Here is a 12374-nt window from a genome sequence, read left to right as displayed (position 1 = left end):
TTGCACATGAGGAACTTGTAATACAAACAAGGACACTCCCACTCATCTGAAGGGGTTTGGTTAAAGTGTCTTGCACCATAAATGAAGCACAAATCACAGTTTAATCTTTGGATTTAATCTTCCACAATTTATACAGTAAAATAAATGCACACTTACTGCGTTGACATCTGTCGTAAGGATAAGGACTACAAGACACAACAGAAAACACCTGCAATATGAGAAAAAAATGTGCATTAATATGTGTGCAAACGTGTGTGTTCTACAACAAAGTAGCAAACAACAGGATTTACCTTAATGTGTTCCAGTGCTGCAGATGATTCTCACCCTCCATGCGAGCCTAAAACAGATGAAATCTCTCCTTCAGCCCAAATGCCAGTGTCCTGTTACTGCATACTCAATGATCTGTAGGTTACAAATTGGCTTAAGTTAGTGCTTGCAGTTTAAAGCCCATATGGACAATGTATTAAGCACTGCATGTTTGCATCAAGTAGCTGAAATATCCAACTAGTTTTTTTAGATGTGTTTTAAACATGGTAACTAGATATTCCAACCTTCCATTAGCTTAAAATACCGTAATGACCCAAGAATATACTTATTTTATTCTCGAACTGACTGCGTACATACACCGATCAATATTAAAACCAGTTTACCAAGCAAACAAAAACAAGCTAACATGTTACCCTAACATGACACACTCTGCTAATGTGTCAAACGACTTCAAACAGACCATTTGGTTACTATTTGATCGCGTTTGATAACATTATCAGACATTTAAACGCGATATTTTGTGCTATTTCTTGCAGCGAAGTGACGGTTTGAGTTTACCTAGATCTCGCACTCTTCCAGTAGCACGCGCTCCGCGTTCACGCCTCAGGAAAGTTGATAGTCTCACCTAAAATCCACCTTGCAAAAGCTTTTAAAAGAGGAAATACAGATCTCCGAGACTCAAACTTCTCCTAACAATGTTGAAATGCGAGTGATAGTTGTTCTAAACAGGGTTGTGTCAGTGCGTATTGATGGGTGGTCGTGGTTTGACGGGGGTGTGGTGGGCTCTTCTACAAGACTTTACTTTCAACAACAGCCACATAACGTTTAGGGCAAAGATGCAGACAAACGTATAGTTTAAGCTCGGGAAGAAGGAAGGCGAAAATTGCTTGAAACGGAGAAGAATCCGTCATCAGCGTGTCCTTTTGGACAACATTATTCATTGGTGTGAAGATGCGGCTTCCATGTGTCACTGTTTTTCTCCTCGCAGTCTTCTTGAGCATAGACGAGAGTACAGCTAAGGTAAGTGTAACGGGAAAACTAAGTTATGATCAACTATATATTTCTTTTACAAATGTCGCAGTTTCGGACATTAAAGTTCCGTTATACGCTCTTGAGGCGCAAGTCGCGCGCACAGATAAGTGCGTACAACTTGCGCGCGACTTGCTGGAACTCAAGTTCTACTTAATGTTAATAAAGTTGAAGACTGGAATGCATATTAAGTGTATACTTCGACAGAAATTCACACTAAAAGCTAAGTACTTCTTCAAAGCAAATCTGCTGATATCACGTCCTAAAGTTGTCTGCAACTAAAATGAATTCTGTGCTTTAAATATGCTTCATGCAATCTATAACATGACAACTATATATATATATATATATATATATATATATATATATATATATATATATATATATATATATATATATATTTGCATTGTTTTTAATTGTTAATTAGGTAAATTAATCTAAGCTATAGTCTGGAATTTGACTGGATTGCCTGTTGAACTCACTTATGATGCTCACATTAATCTTGGTATATTGTGCATTTCTTCTGTGGCTTTTCTCTTGGCTTAAATGTGCCACTCCTCTTTGGTCTCATCTGGGGGTTGTATTACTCCTTCACCCCCCACCCCCACCCTCTATGTTGAATTTCAAAGTAATTTATTTTCTTGACTGAAGCTAAATAATGATAAAACTAATTACATCAGGGACTGGAAAAAATTGTTTCAGTAATGTTATAAAAGTAAAATAATATACAATAATCAGCACCATGCAACAATGTAGCAAACATCCAATAGAACACAAACACGTGCATCTGATCTGTTTCTGATGATTATGAAAGGCATAAAAATTAGGATTTCGAACTATTTCCCTCTTGTATGAACAACTGTGTGTGTCATAGCGCATGTAAAGGCCACTAATTGGTGCCACGTTTGTTTCAAAGCTTACTTCACAATAATTAGATTCTTCATAGTATGAATTGGGGGAAATTTTGTATGATTTTGGGGGAAAATGTCATTGCAAAATATTTTTTTTGCCTGTGATCTATATTATAGTTTATACTATTATATAATTTCTCAATTTATAACTTGATTTTCACAACTTATGATTCTATTTGGAACCAGTTTATCATTTTAGATAGCTTGAAATTGTAATAGGGAATCTGCATAAAATATAAGAAACAAATCACAAGAATAGCTGAATAAAATCAAACAAACATGCGAATGAAGTAAACCATGATTTATATTATTACTGTGAAATCTAACAGATCTGAGGTATATAAATTCAATAATCATTCATAAAATAGCACCGTGTAGTCTTCATTGTAAAACAATTAAACAATTAATTGGTATTAAAGCTTCAAACTTTATAAGTTCTTGTTTTAAGTTCACTTGAAATCTAGCACAGTCTTAAAAAGCACTGCCAAATGAAAATCTTTTAGGGTTAAATTTTGCGATGACCCCACAAATTGCATGTCAAAATATGAGTACATTTGCATATTGTGGTATTGATATATATTGTGGAGCCTTAATATGAATAATGATAGTATGTATGTAATCTGAACTGGCATTCGTCATGCTATTACTGCCATGTGACCTATGGCATCAGTTCCATTGCTTTGCTTCCATTCATAAATCCTCTCCAAGTAAATAATCTATCGTTTGAGCACTAAGTCATCCGGATACTGTTCACCTACTGTTTTATAAATACTAATTTAAACATTTTATTTTAGCTTAGGTAATGTTTCTTGCAGGGCATGCCTGCCTTTTTCTGTGGCTAAAACAGCAGACAACCTTGGCTTCTCATTCAGAGTGTTGTACGCTTGCTTGCACATTGCTATGGTTAACACAAAACTTGTGTAAACTTATCCGTAACCATCTGGACTTTGTTTTCCATTTGTTTAAATGAAGAATCCAGTATAACTGAATGAGTCTCACTACATTTTTATCCCAAAACTAAGAATGAAATCGATGTTTTCTCCTGCACATAGTTGTTATAGATGCATTAGTTTGAGAGCACTTTACTGGTTGTGTGTTTTTATTTGGTGGAGTTGCTGAGGGCGGGGTTTTAGTGAGGAGCACGTGCAGAGCGAGGTTTCGGGAGGTGACAGGTGTTTGGGTGATCTAAAACCTAACGGAGTGATTTATTGTGACCATGATTGATTTAAAAAAAAAGTGTTACATTTGGCAGTTTGGTGGAATTCATGAATGCATGCAGGCTTATCAACTGACTAAATAAACTCCTCTCGATGTTGCAGATATCTGCAGGAGCATATCTGTCTGAAGAGTATTGACTAATTTCTGTTTTCAAAGTACAGTAAAGCTAACAAATGCCCTAGAATAGAAGAAAATAAATGTTGATGAATTACAAAACTGCGAGCAAGCTATTTATTTATTTTAGAAATAAATATTCTATTTTTACATATTTTTTGTAAATATCTGACAGGAAATACGATTATCGTCATTTTTTTCACATGATTTACAGAAGACACACACTAACATTGTAACAATTAGTTTGTGTATATTTATTTATTAAAATACCATTTTTATGAATTACAAAATGCTAATTAATTATCATTTTAAATGGTTATACTTTGCAATCTTCTTCTAAACACAAGTGGATGGATGGATGGATGGATGGACGGATGGAGGGAGGGACGGATGCATGGAGGGATGGATGGATGGATGGATGGATGAATGGATGGATGGACGGATGGACGGATGGACGGACGGATGGACAGATAGATGGAGGGATGGATGCATGGGGATGGAGGGATGAAATGATGGATTGATAGATTTAGGTTAGGTTACTTTATTTATACCCGAAGGTAAATTTGGTTTGCAGTCAAGAGTCATCATTTCATAACAGAACACACACACAAAAAACAAAAATTAAATTAAACAATACAGAATAAATAAATAATCACTTCATGTGTCCACCACCCCCAAAATAAAAATTTAAAATAATCTAAAACATGTAAAATATAAAAGTCACAGATATATCTCTGCTTTAGTCAATGCCTTATTTAAATGTCTGATACGTAGATGTCATTTTTTTTGTTTTTTAAAAGAAGTTTTAATAGACGTCTAAACATAGTCATCTTGGCTAAATCAAGGCTTAATTAGGGCTGTCAGTAAAAATCTAATAGACGTCTAAGAATAGGCCAAAACTAGACTAGTCATCAACTAAACAGAAATGAATGACTACACGTATAAAGTCTGTCTAATCTGTCTATTTGACTTCTAGTCTGGTTTTGGGCTATTCTTAGATATCTATGAGGATTTCACTGAAATGACAAATTTAGCCTTGTTTTAGCCAAGCTGTCAACGTTTAGATATCTATTCGATGTCTATTAAACACACAATTGCTTAGTTGGATTTATCATTGATGGAATTATTTTATTATTCGCAATATTGTTATTTGCTATTCGTAAAAGTGCAGTGGATGTTGACCTCCACATGAATTGTCTCTGAAAGTGTGTGAATTCGTAATCTCTTGTCACTTTCCAGTGAAACAGCCATAATTTGCCACTCACAGCTGCCTCTCTGTCACCTCAGCGCTGTTGGGTAATTGATGCCATTTGCGAGTGGTATAAAAGTCAGGTTTGTGAACACTGTTATAACAACTATAATAACATAAACCCGTGAACAACAAGTTTTACTCTGTATTGTCTGTGACACACCAAAAGGTGTACCCATTTGTTGCTGTTGCCTTGCTTTGAAGGAATGTCAATAGAAAAAAAAAATCTGGAAATTCTGTTAAATCAAGTTAGTTTTTCTAGTAAACAAATAAGTCATGCCAATCTCTCCAAAAATACACATTCAAAAGTGAACTAGAACAACTAGAAATGTGAACGTGATTCTGAGCTCGATCAATGTACATGGATTGTTCTGTAAAATGGATGGAAAAGAACTAGTGTGTATTGCAGAATCCACCCCAAACCCTTGCAACATTGGTGGCATGTGAGTGTGGTTCATCATAAATCATGTGTTTGTTTTTTCTCTTGGGCGTCTAAATATTTGGTAAAACGAAATGTTCATGAGGACTAAAGATGTGCTTTCGGAACAGTCACTCTTTCAGCAGTTTCACCAGGCTGATACTTGCAAAAAAGAGGTGAAGAATATTCCTAACAAACAAATTGAAATGATTATTCATTGCATGTCCTAAAAAAGTCACCACCTAAATTTAACTAAACAAACTGATTAGTCTTAAGTATAAGTATAATGGGCAACCATCATCTTTAAGGAAGAAATGTGGTCAGAAAAAAATCTGTGTTCATGTAAAGGTCTGGTGAATTAAAAATAAACATAGCCTCAGTATAACTTAGGCTATGTTAAACTGTGGAAATAAGAGCATTTCCTCTTGCTAAATGTGAAGGTAACTCATGGAATTTGAACTGAACAGCTGTGTAGCCTTAAGAAAAGCACATCATTGAAGCTAATTGTGTAAAAACAAACTTCTGTTTGTTAGGGAGCATAAAAAATGGACTCTGGAGCAATGGAAGAAGGTCATGTGGTCTAACAAATCCTGATTTACATGGTTTCAGAGCATAGGTCTCAAACTCAATTCCTGGAGGGCCGGAGCTCTGCAGTTTTGCTCCAACCCTAATTAAACACAGCTGATCAAACCAATCAAGGTGTTCAAGCCTAGTACAGACTATTAAGCAGGTGTGAGACCTACTGTGTGTTCCAGAGCACTGGATGCACCAGGGTAAAAAGAGAGGCAGATGATGTGATGCACCCATTATGCCTAGAGCCTAACAAACAAAAGATGTTACAGTCTGGAGATGCTGCAGTCAGTCAGGTCTACGTAGGTTCTGAAACATGATGTGCCCAAATAATGATTTATTTTACTTTAGATTTTTTCTTCCCAATGGTCAATTTAAAGTCAATAGGCATATTTAAAGATGACAATGCCAAGATTCATCAGTCTTAGATTGTGAAAGAGTGGATAAGGGAGCATGAGACAATCTTTACGCAAGAACTGGCCACCAGAGAGTCCAGAACTTAACCCTATTGAGAATCTTTGGGATGTGCTGGAAAAGCACTGACATTGCGTAGTGATCCGTCTCTTCCATCGTCAATACAAGATCTTGACTTAAAATGAACGCGATTCTTGATGAAAATGAACTGTTGTAATATTTGAAGAAGCAGATTGAACAAACCCAGGCAAACACATTCTGAAAACGTAGTCCCATGGACGTTTCTGGAGACCGCAAAATACGTCCCGGGAGGTACATATTTTTGCAGTTTTTGTTTTCGCGAATCCACAAGAGGCAGCTGTGTGCACTTTTTCAAATCTCAAATGTCTATCGTGAGTGCCATTCACCCCCAAGCTGTTCTCGCGTAAACCCACCAGAGGCCGCTGTCAACCGACCGCCTGTCTGACTGACTGAATGATTAACTGGGCGACGGGCCAAGCGACTGACCCAACCTCCTCCTTTCCTAAACCCAACCAATTTTATCGATTGACCCGCCTACCCACTTACTTCCCTAAACCCAACTAACGATTTACAAGAGCCATCCAGAAAAAGAAAAGCCCTTGTTTGATTTTTACTACGTTTTCGGATTTTACCATATTCTCACCCTGTTCATTTTATTTTTTGGATTCTGTTTTTGTCTTATCTGATTTCTGGAACCGCTCTTCCCTTGACTCTAACCCTGTCATCGTCGTTGTGGTCAACTCCTCTCTGTGTCTCAAGTTTCCTGATGTAGACGACAAGCTAACTGGACAAACTGTATGCAGTGGGGAAAGCCCTTCACACGAAGGTAATCAGACAGCTGGTAAGTGGAACGATGTCATACCGCCCCATAGCGCTCTAAAAAAATGAAATGCAGCCATACGTACCTCTGGCTACATAATTCGCGGTCTCCAGAAACATCCTCGGGACTATTGTGAAATGTGAATAATCAACGGTAAAGGCAGTCCAATGAAATATTAGTGTATGTTTTCTTTTTGGACAGGCAGTGTATTATATATGTGTGTTTAAGCAGAACAGACAAACCATTCATTACTTGTTTATTTAAAAAAAAATCTTTATTTATGCATTAATGGAAGACTGGTGAGTCTTAGTTAAATACCACAGTATGTTTTTAGAAGCTTGTTTATCAGTTGTGATTCTCATGGTCTCACGTGTCTCCAGTTCATATCAGATTAGTGGGACTGCCCCAAGCACTCTTCCTGTAGTTAACTCATTTCATTAAAGCAAGCACAGATTAGATTCCCCCTCTTGAGTGCAGTGCAGAAAACAGCCAAAGTAAATGAAGGTGAACTCAGTAAACTTAACCGATAAGTGCAATACCTCTAAAACCACAGCGCGTGAAAGACACACCCTGAAAAAAATAATTGGAGGACCAGTTTGCACCTACCCACATTGTCTTGTTCAGTAAGACTGCCATCCAGTTCAGTATTTCTGTAAATTAACCCTTGTGATTGTGTTAAAAAACCCTGAAAAACCTATGGTTTGCATGGTCAAAAACATCTGGATTTAAAAAAAAAAAATGCTTGTAAATTGCTTGTAATGCTATATGATCAGCAAATACTATATTAATTTTTTGCATCTTCCAACTCTTCGAATTAAAATGGTTTTAGATTTTTATTTGTAAGTGATTATAGGCATCACTGATTTGTTTTAATTGACACCAATGTTAGGTTGTCAATTAGATGCCATTTTGACATCAAGGTGGTTTACATACATTGTAGGCAGTTCTTGACATTAACACCCACTAAATGCGGATAGAATTCAGTTGCTGTGGGTTAGACACTAGCTGCGTCCCAAATGGCACACAATACACTATGCAATCATGCACTATGTACTTTTGCACTCACATACTGAACAGGATAGTATGTGTATGTAGTGTCGTCCCAAACGGCACACTAATGTTTTTTTTTTACTAAGCGGAAATTCAAACCATTTCCCTAATGGTGTTTGACGGTTGCAAAATCAGTGAAATAAACGACCGAATTATCAAATAATACCTGCCGTGAGTATAACCGCATTCACCATCGGGAGGTGCTATAATCACTCTCGTAGGAGAATTTTGCTATAAATAAAGTTATCCAACATGTGCGCCCGATAGCTCCGCCCCTTCCGCTACGTGAGCAAACCTGCGGTCGTTGAGTGCGTAAAGTGTCCACACTGAAGATTCCACACTTCATTTTACCGGATAAATGAGTGCATCATCCGGGTAATTAAAGTGCACTTATTATTTTTAAAGTTTTCAGTGTGAACACACTACTTACACTATTTGTACTACAAAATGGCGTGGAATAGTGCATAAGTATGCGATGTGGGACGCAGCTAATCATTCACACTGGCCACTTTGACTGGTTGAAGATAATTTTGAAACTGTGGTTTTCTTAAAAAGCAGAGTTCAACAATAAAAATGGCCAATGAGGGGCCAGGGTGAGAGATAACAATAATTACTGTGTTCACGTGAGCAAAAGAAAGCAAGTGAATACCGAATCAGAGGATGATCACCCGACACAGGTAAAGCTGTGGTTACACTAGAGTTTGTGTGTGCGAAATTCTGTCGTACGGCGCTGCGAAAAGGGGTGGGATTAAACAAGATTATTTGACATTATAAAGCGTGCAATTCCATGTTTTAAATTTCTGTTCAGAGAGGTCATGTTTTGATCCCTGATTGGTCTCGTGCAGTCAAGTGGTGCATTTATGCAGGTCAAAGTTCACCAAGCTTGAACTTTGCACCGCAGCAACCTGCAGAACTTGACGCATGACCCTGCGTTTCCGGTCTGACACATTCGCGTGCTTATGAATGGAAGTCTATTGGGAGAAAAGTCAAGTGTGACCGCAGCTTAATCCTGACACACTGACGAGGGCTTCAGTGTCAAGGCTGATTTCAGGTGATACGTGCAAGTGCTTAAAAGTTTGAAAAAGAAATGGTTCCTTGCACAAAGAATCCATGCCTGGAAATGCAACTGGTGGGATTGGTTCTCTTTAAAATATACTGGACAAAAGGCGACACTCGTGCACCCACAGTCCTGCTGCTATCAAGAGCTCCAGATTTTTTTAAAGGTCTTTTTGTAAGCAGCAGGTTGCTATCGCTTTAACCTTTCACGTGATCATTCTTTCATTATAACACACAGTATGTTTGTCACTTGCTTTATTTTGCTTACAGTTTTGGGCTAAGAATTATTTAATTTTTATTTATGTATTTATGTTTTTGGTGTGGCTAGAGAAAAAAAAAACTAAAGCTGCGGTCACACTGGGCTTTTCCTCCCATTGACTTCCATTCATACGCATGCAAATGCATCAGACCGGAAACGCTGTGTCATGCGTAAAATTTCACTTGTTGCTGCGGTGCAAAGTTCAAACTTGGTGAACTCTGATCTGCGAAATCGCATCACTAGACTGCATGAGACCAATCGAGGATGAAAATATGACATGTCTGGACAGAAATTTAAAACATGGAGCAATCGCTCACTTTTTTTTTTATGTCTAATAATCTTGTTCCCGCCCCTTTTCACAGCTCTACACGACAGAATTTCGCACACACAAACTCTAGTGTGACCGCAGCTTGAATCCGTAGTGTTGAGCCCTAAAAAGTCAAGTGAAATAAAAACTAATTGCGGTGCAGCAATGAAACCAGCTCATGCTCATTAAGCAAGGTCATACACAACACACAAAAGGTAAATGAGGCATATGGAAATAACACAAAATGTAAATCAAGTCATTTTAACATGCCAAAGTCAAATTTATGTATTTAAAATATAATGTCCCCAACTACAAAATTGTGGCTAGTGAAAGTGGTAAGTGGCTAGTAATGTTGAAAAAATACTAGCAGCTGTCTCACCCTCGGCTCGTTCCTGCAGCTCCAATCACCACTCTCCATCACCATCCACTACTCATTAAACCTGTTAACAATCACCTGATTACTGATTACCCGCACCTGCACCTACAATCACCACACACTATATATACTCACCTCCTTCACTCATTCAAAATCAGATAGTTCTTCTCATCGACTCTCCTGCTTCCTCTCGTACTCTTCGGTGGATGCAAACACAACTGCTTACGGCAAGTGACTAAATTTTGATGGCGTATCACTGAAGATCTAAAACTTGCTATATGAACTATCTATATCAGGGGTGGCCAACCCTGTTCCTGGAGAGCCACCTTCCTACAGATTTCAGTTGCAACCAATATCAAACACACCTGCCTTTAATTATCATGTGGTGTTCAGGTCCTAATTAATTGGTTCAGGTGTGTTTGATCAGGGTAGCAACTGAAATCTGCAGGAAGGTGGCTCTCCAGGAACAGGGTTGGCCACCCCTGATCTATAAGATCGCTCTCCATTATACACCATTTATCTGTTTCATGTCTCAGCATCTGTTGGATTGTACTAATAAACACTCTTAAAGGTTTATCCATCTTTGTCTTCCTTGTGTGACCATGACAGTCGCAGTGGCTAGTGATCAAGAAAGTTAATGTCAAGCGTAAAATTATAATTGAATATATTATTATAATATTTTTGCCATTATTCTTGTATTCAAAAAGGCATAAATGTGTTTATCAAATGGATGTTTTAATTTTAACATCAAATCGATACACTTTTTGATGTCTTTTTTTAAATTTATTTAAATATTAAGCTGTTATATCAGCAAAGTCTATACAAAGGATTGGAGTATTCCAAAAAATTAATTTAGTAGTGCACATACAGTGAACACGCTCCCGGTTCATGGGGTGAACTCTAAAAAATCTCACATACTGAGCTATTTGCTCGACAGAATAGAATGCCAAACATGTAGTATACAGTATCTACACCTTTAAACCATAAAACTCAAATTCTGACACCTTTTAAATACACACACTCTCCTGTTATTCTTCACATAGTTAATGCACAGCTTTATGTGCTGCAATCAGTCTTAACACATCCTCTGACAGTGAAAGAAATTCCTCCATTTGACTTATGTGCTGCTGCGTATCTCTCAGGCTCTTGAGACTGGCTGCCTGTGAAAGTTTCTTGTGGGTGGGTTGTCAGTCTAATTCTTGGAAACCGCACATGTGGTGATGGGTGTGAGAGAGAGCGAGTGGGGAGAAGGAGGATGGACGAGGTCCAGTTAGAGGGGAAAAAAACCTCTGACGGACATGACTAGGCTTACACACTGTTCCACCTACGCCAGATCACTCTGTTCCTGCATCTCTCTAGAGAGGGTGGATGGAATGCCAGTGCAGAGGAAGCAACAGTCCTTTATCTGACCCAATCCCAGTTCCTTGCCCTCAATGTTTCTTTCTAATTCTCCGATTTTGTTTTCCTCTCTCTAGAAAATATTACATAGGCTCATAAAGCACTTGCATGTACTTTGTCAGCCAAGTAACGCCAATAAATGTGTTTTATAGGGTACTCAGTATTTGATATAAACGTAAATTCTCTTCAAAGATGTTGGCTGAGCTGTGAACAAAATGTTTGTTTGGATTAAAAGCAGATTTTTATTTATTTATTGTGATTTACAGGCCTGGAAAGTCATGCATTTTGTGGAAATTGATATACGGACATATTTTTTTAGCTATGGTCAGCTCCAGAATGTTCTTTTTATGACTTGTTATAATAATACATGTGATACTGGACCACAAAACCTGTGATTTTATTTGATTATTTTTATTGAGATTTATACATTACATTGGTTCTGAATAAATAAGCTTTCCATTGATGTATAGTTAGGATAGGACATTATTTGGCTTAACAACATTTGAGTATCTACAGGGTATCTGAGGGTTCAAAAATTATATAAATATTGATAAAATTGCCCTTTAATCTGTCTAAATAAAGTGTTTATCAATCCATATTACTATAGATAATATGATAGATAGATGATTTTACAGTAGAACATTCACAAAATACTGTATTTGCATGAAATATAAGTTTACTTAATATTCTAATGACTTTTGGCATAAAATATTATATATTCTAGAAATTTTGGCTCATGCAACAAAGACAAGTTTTGTAGTCCAGGTTCACAAATATGCAGTTTGGAGCCTTGCAAATTACATGATGTCAGCAGGGCCGGAGCAAGCTGAACTGCCGCTCTAGGCAGAGGACGATCACACCGCCCTCAACCCCAATGTGAAAACGAAAGTGACTGGT

At 37.5% G+C, this 12374-nt stretch overlaps 2 protein-coding genes across 9 annotated transcripts in view; one reads left to right on the top strand and one right to left on the bottom strand.

The window, feature by feature from the left end:
* col4a2 (collagen, type IV, alpha 2) overlaps positions 1–974 on the bottom strand; it is a 154275-nt gene extending 153301 nt beyond the window's left edge. For all 8 annotated transcript variants that reach the window (XR_011016782.2, XR_012385159.1, XR_012385161.1 and 5 more), the window contains exons 1-3: positions 826–974; positions 291–402; positions 157–208 (exon numbers count right to left, since the gene is read on the bottom strand). Coding sequence is in view for 1 of the 8 variants with exons in the window: in XM_068223547.2 (XP_068079648.2) it covers positions 157–208; positions 291–331 (93 nt within the window). In the remaining 7 variants the exon portion in view is untranslated. The remainder of the gene's footprint in view (positions 1–156; positions 209–290; positions 403–825) is intronic.
* A 109-nt stretch (positions 975–1083) lies between these two features.
* Positions 1084–12374, top strand: part of col4a1 (collagen, type IV, alpha 1) — a 100121-nt gene continuing 88830 nt past the window's right edge. Inside the window, exon 1 of the mRNA XM_688948.11 lies at positions 1084–1287. Within this exon, the coding sequence (XP_694040.5) occupies positions 1219–1287 (69 nt within the window). The 5' untranslated portion in view covers positions 1084–1218. The remainder of the gene's footprint in view (positions 1288–12374) is intronic.

This window comes from Danio rerio, chromosome 9 (genome assembly GCF_049306965.1).
Source record: "Danio rerio strain Tuebingen ecotype United States chromosome 9, GRCz12tu, whole genome shotgun sequence".
Classification (NCBI taxonomy): domain Eukaryota; kingdom Metazoa; phylum Chordata; class Actinopteri; order Cypriniformes; family Danionidae; genus Danio; species Danio rerio.
Note: the sequence above shows the minus strand (reverse complement) of the source record. Positions and strands in the feature narration are given on the sequence as shown.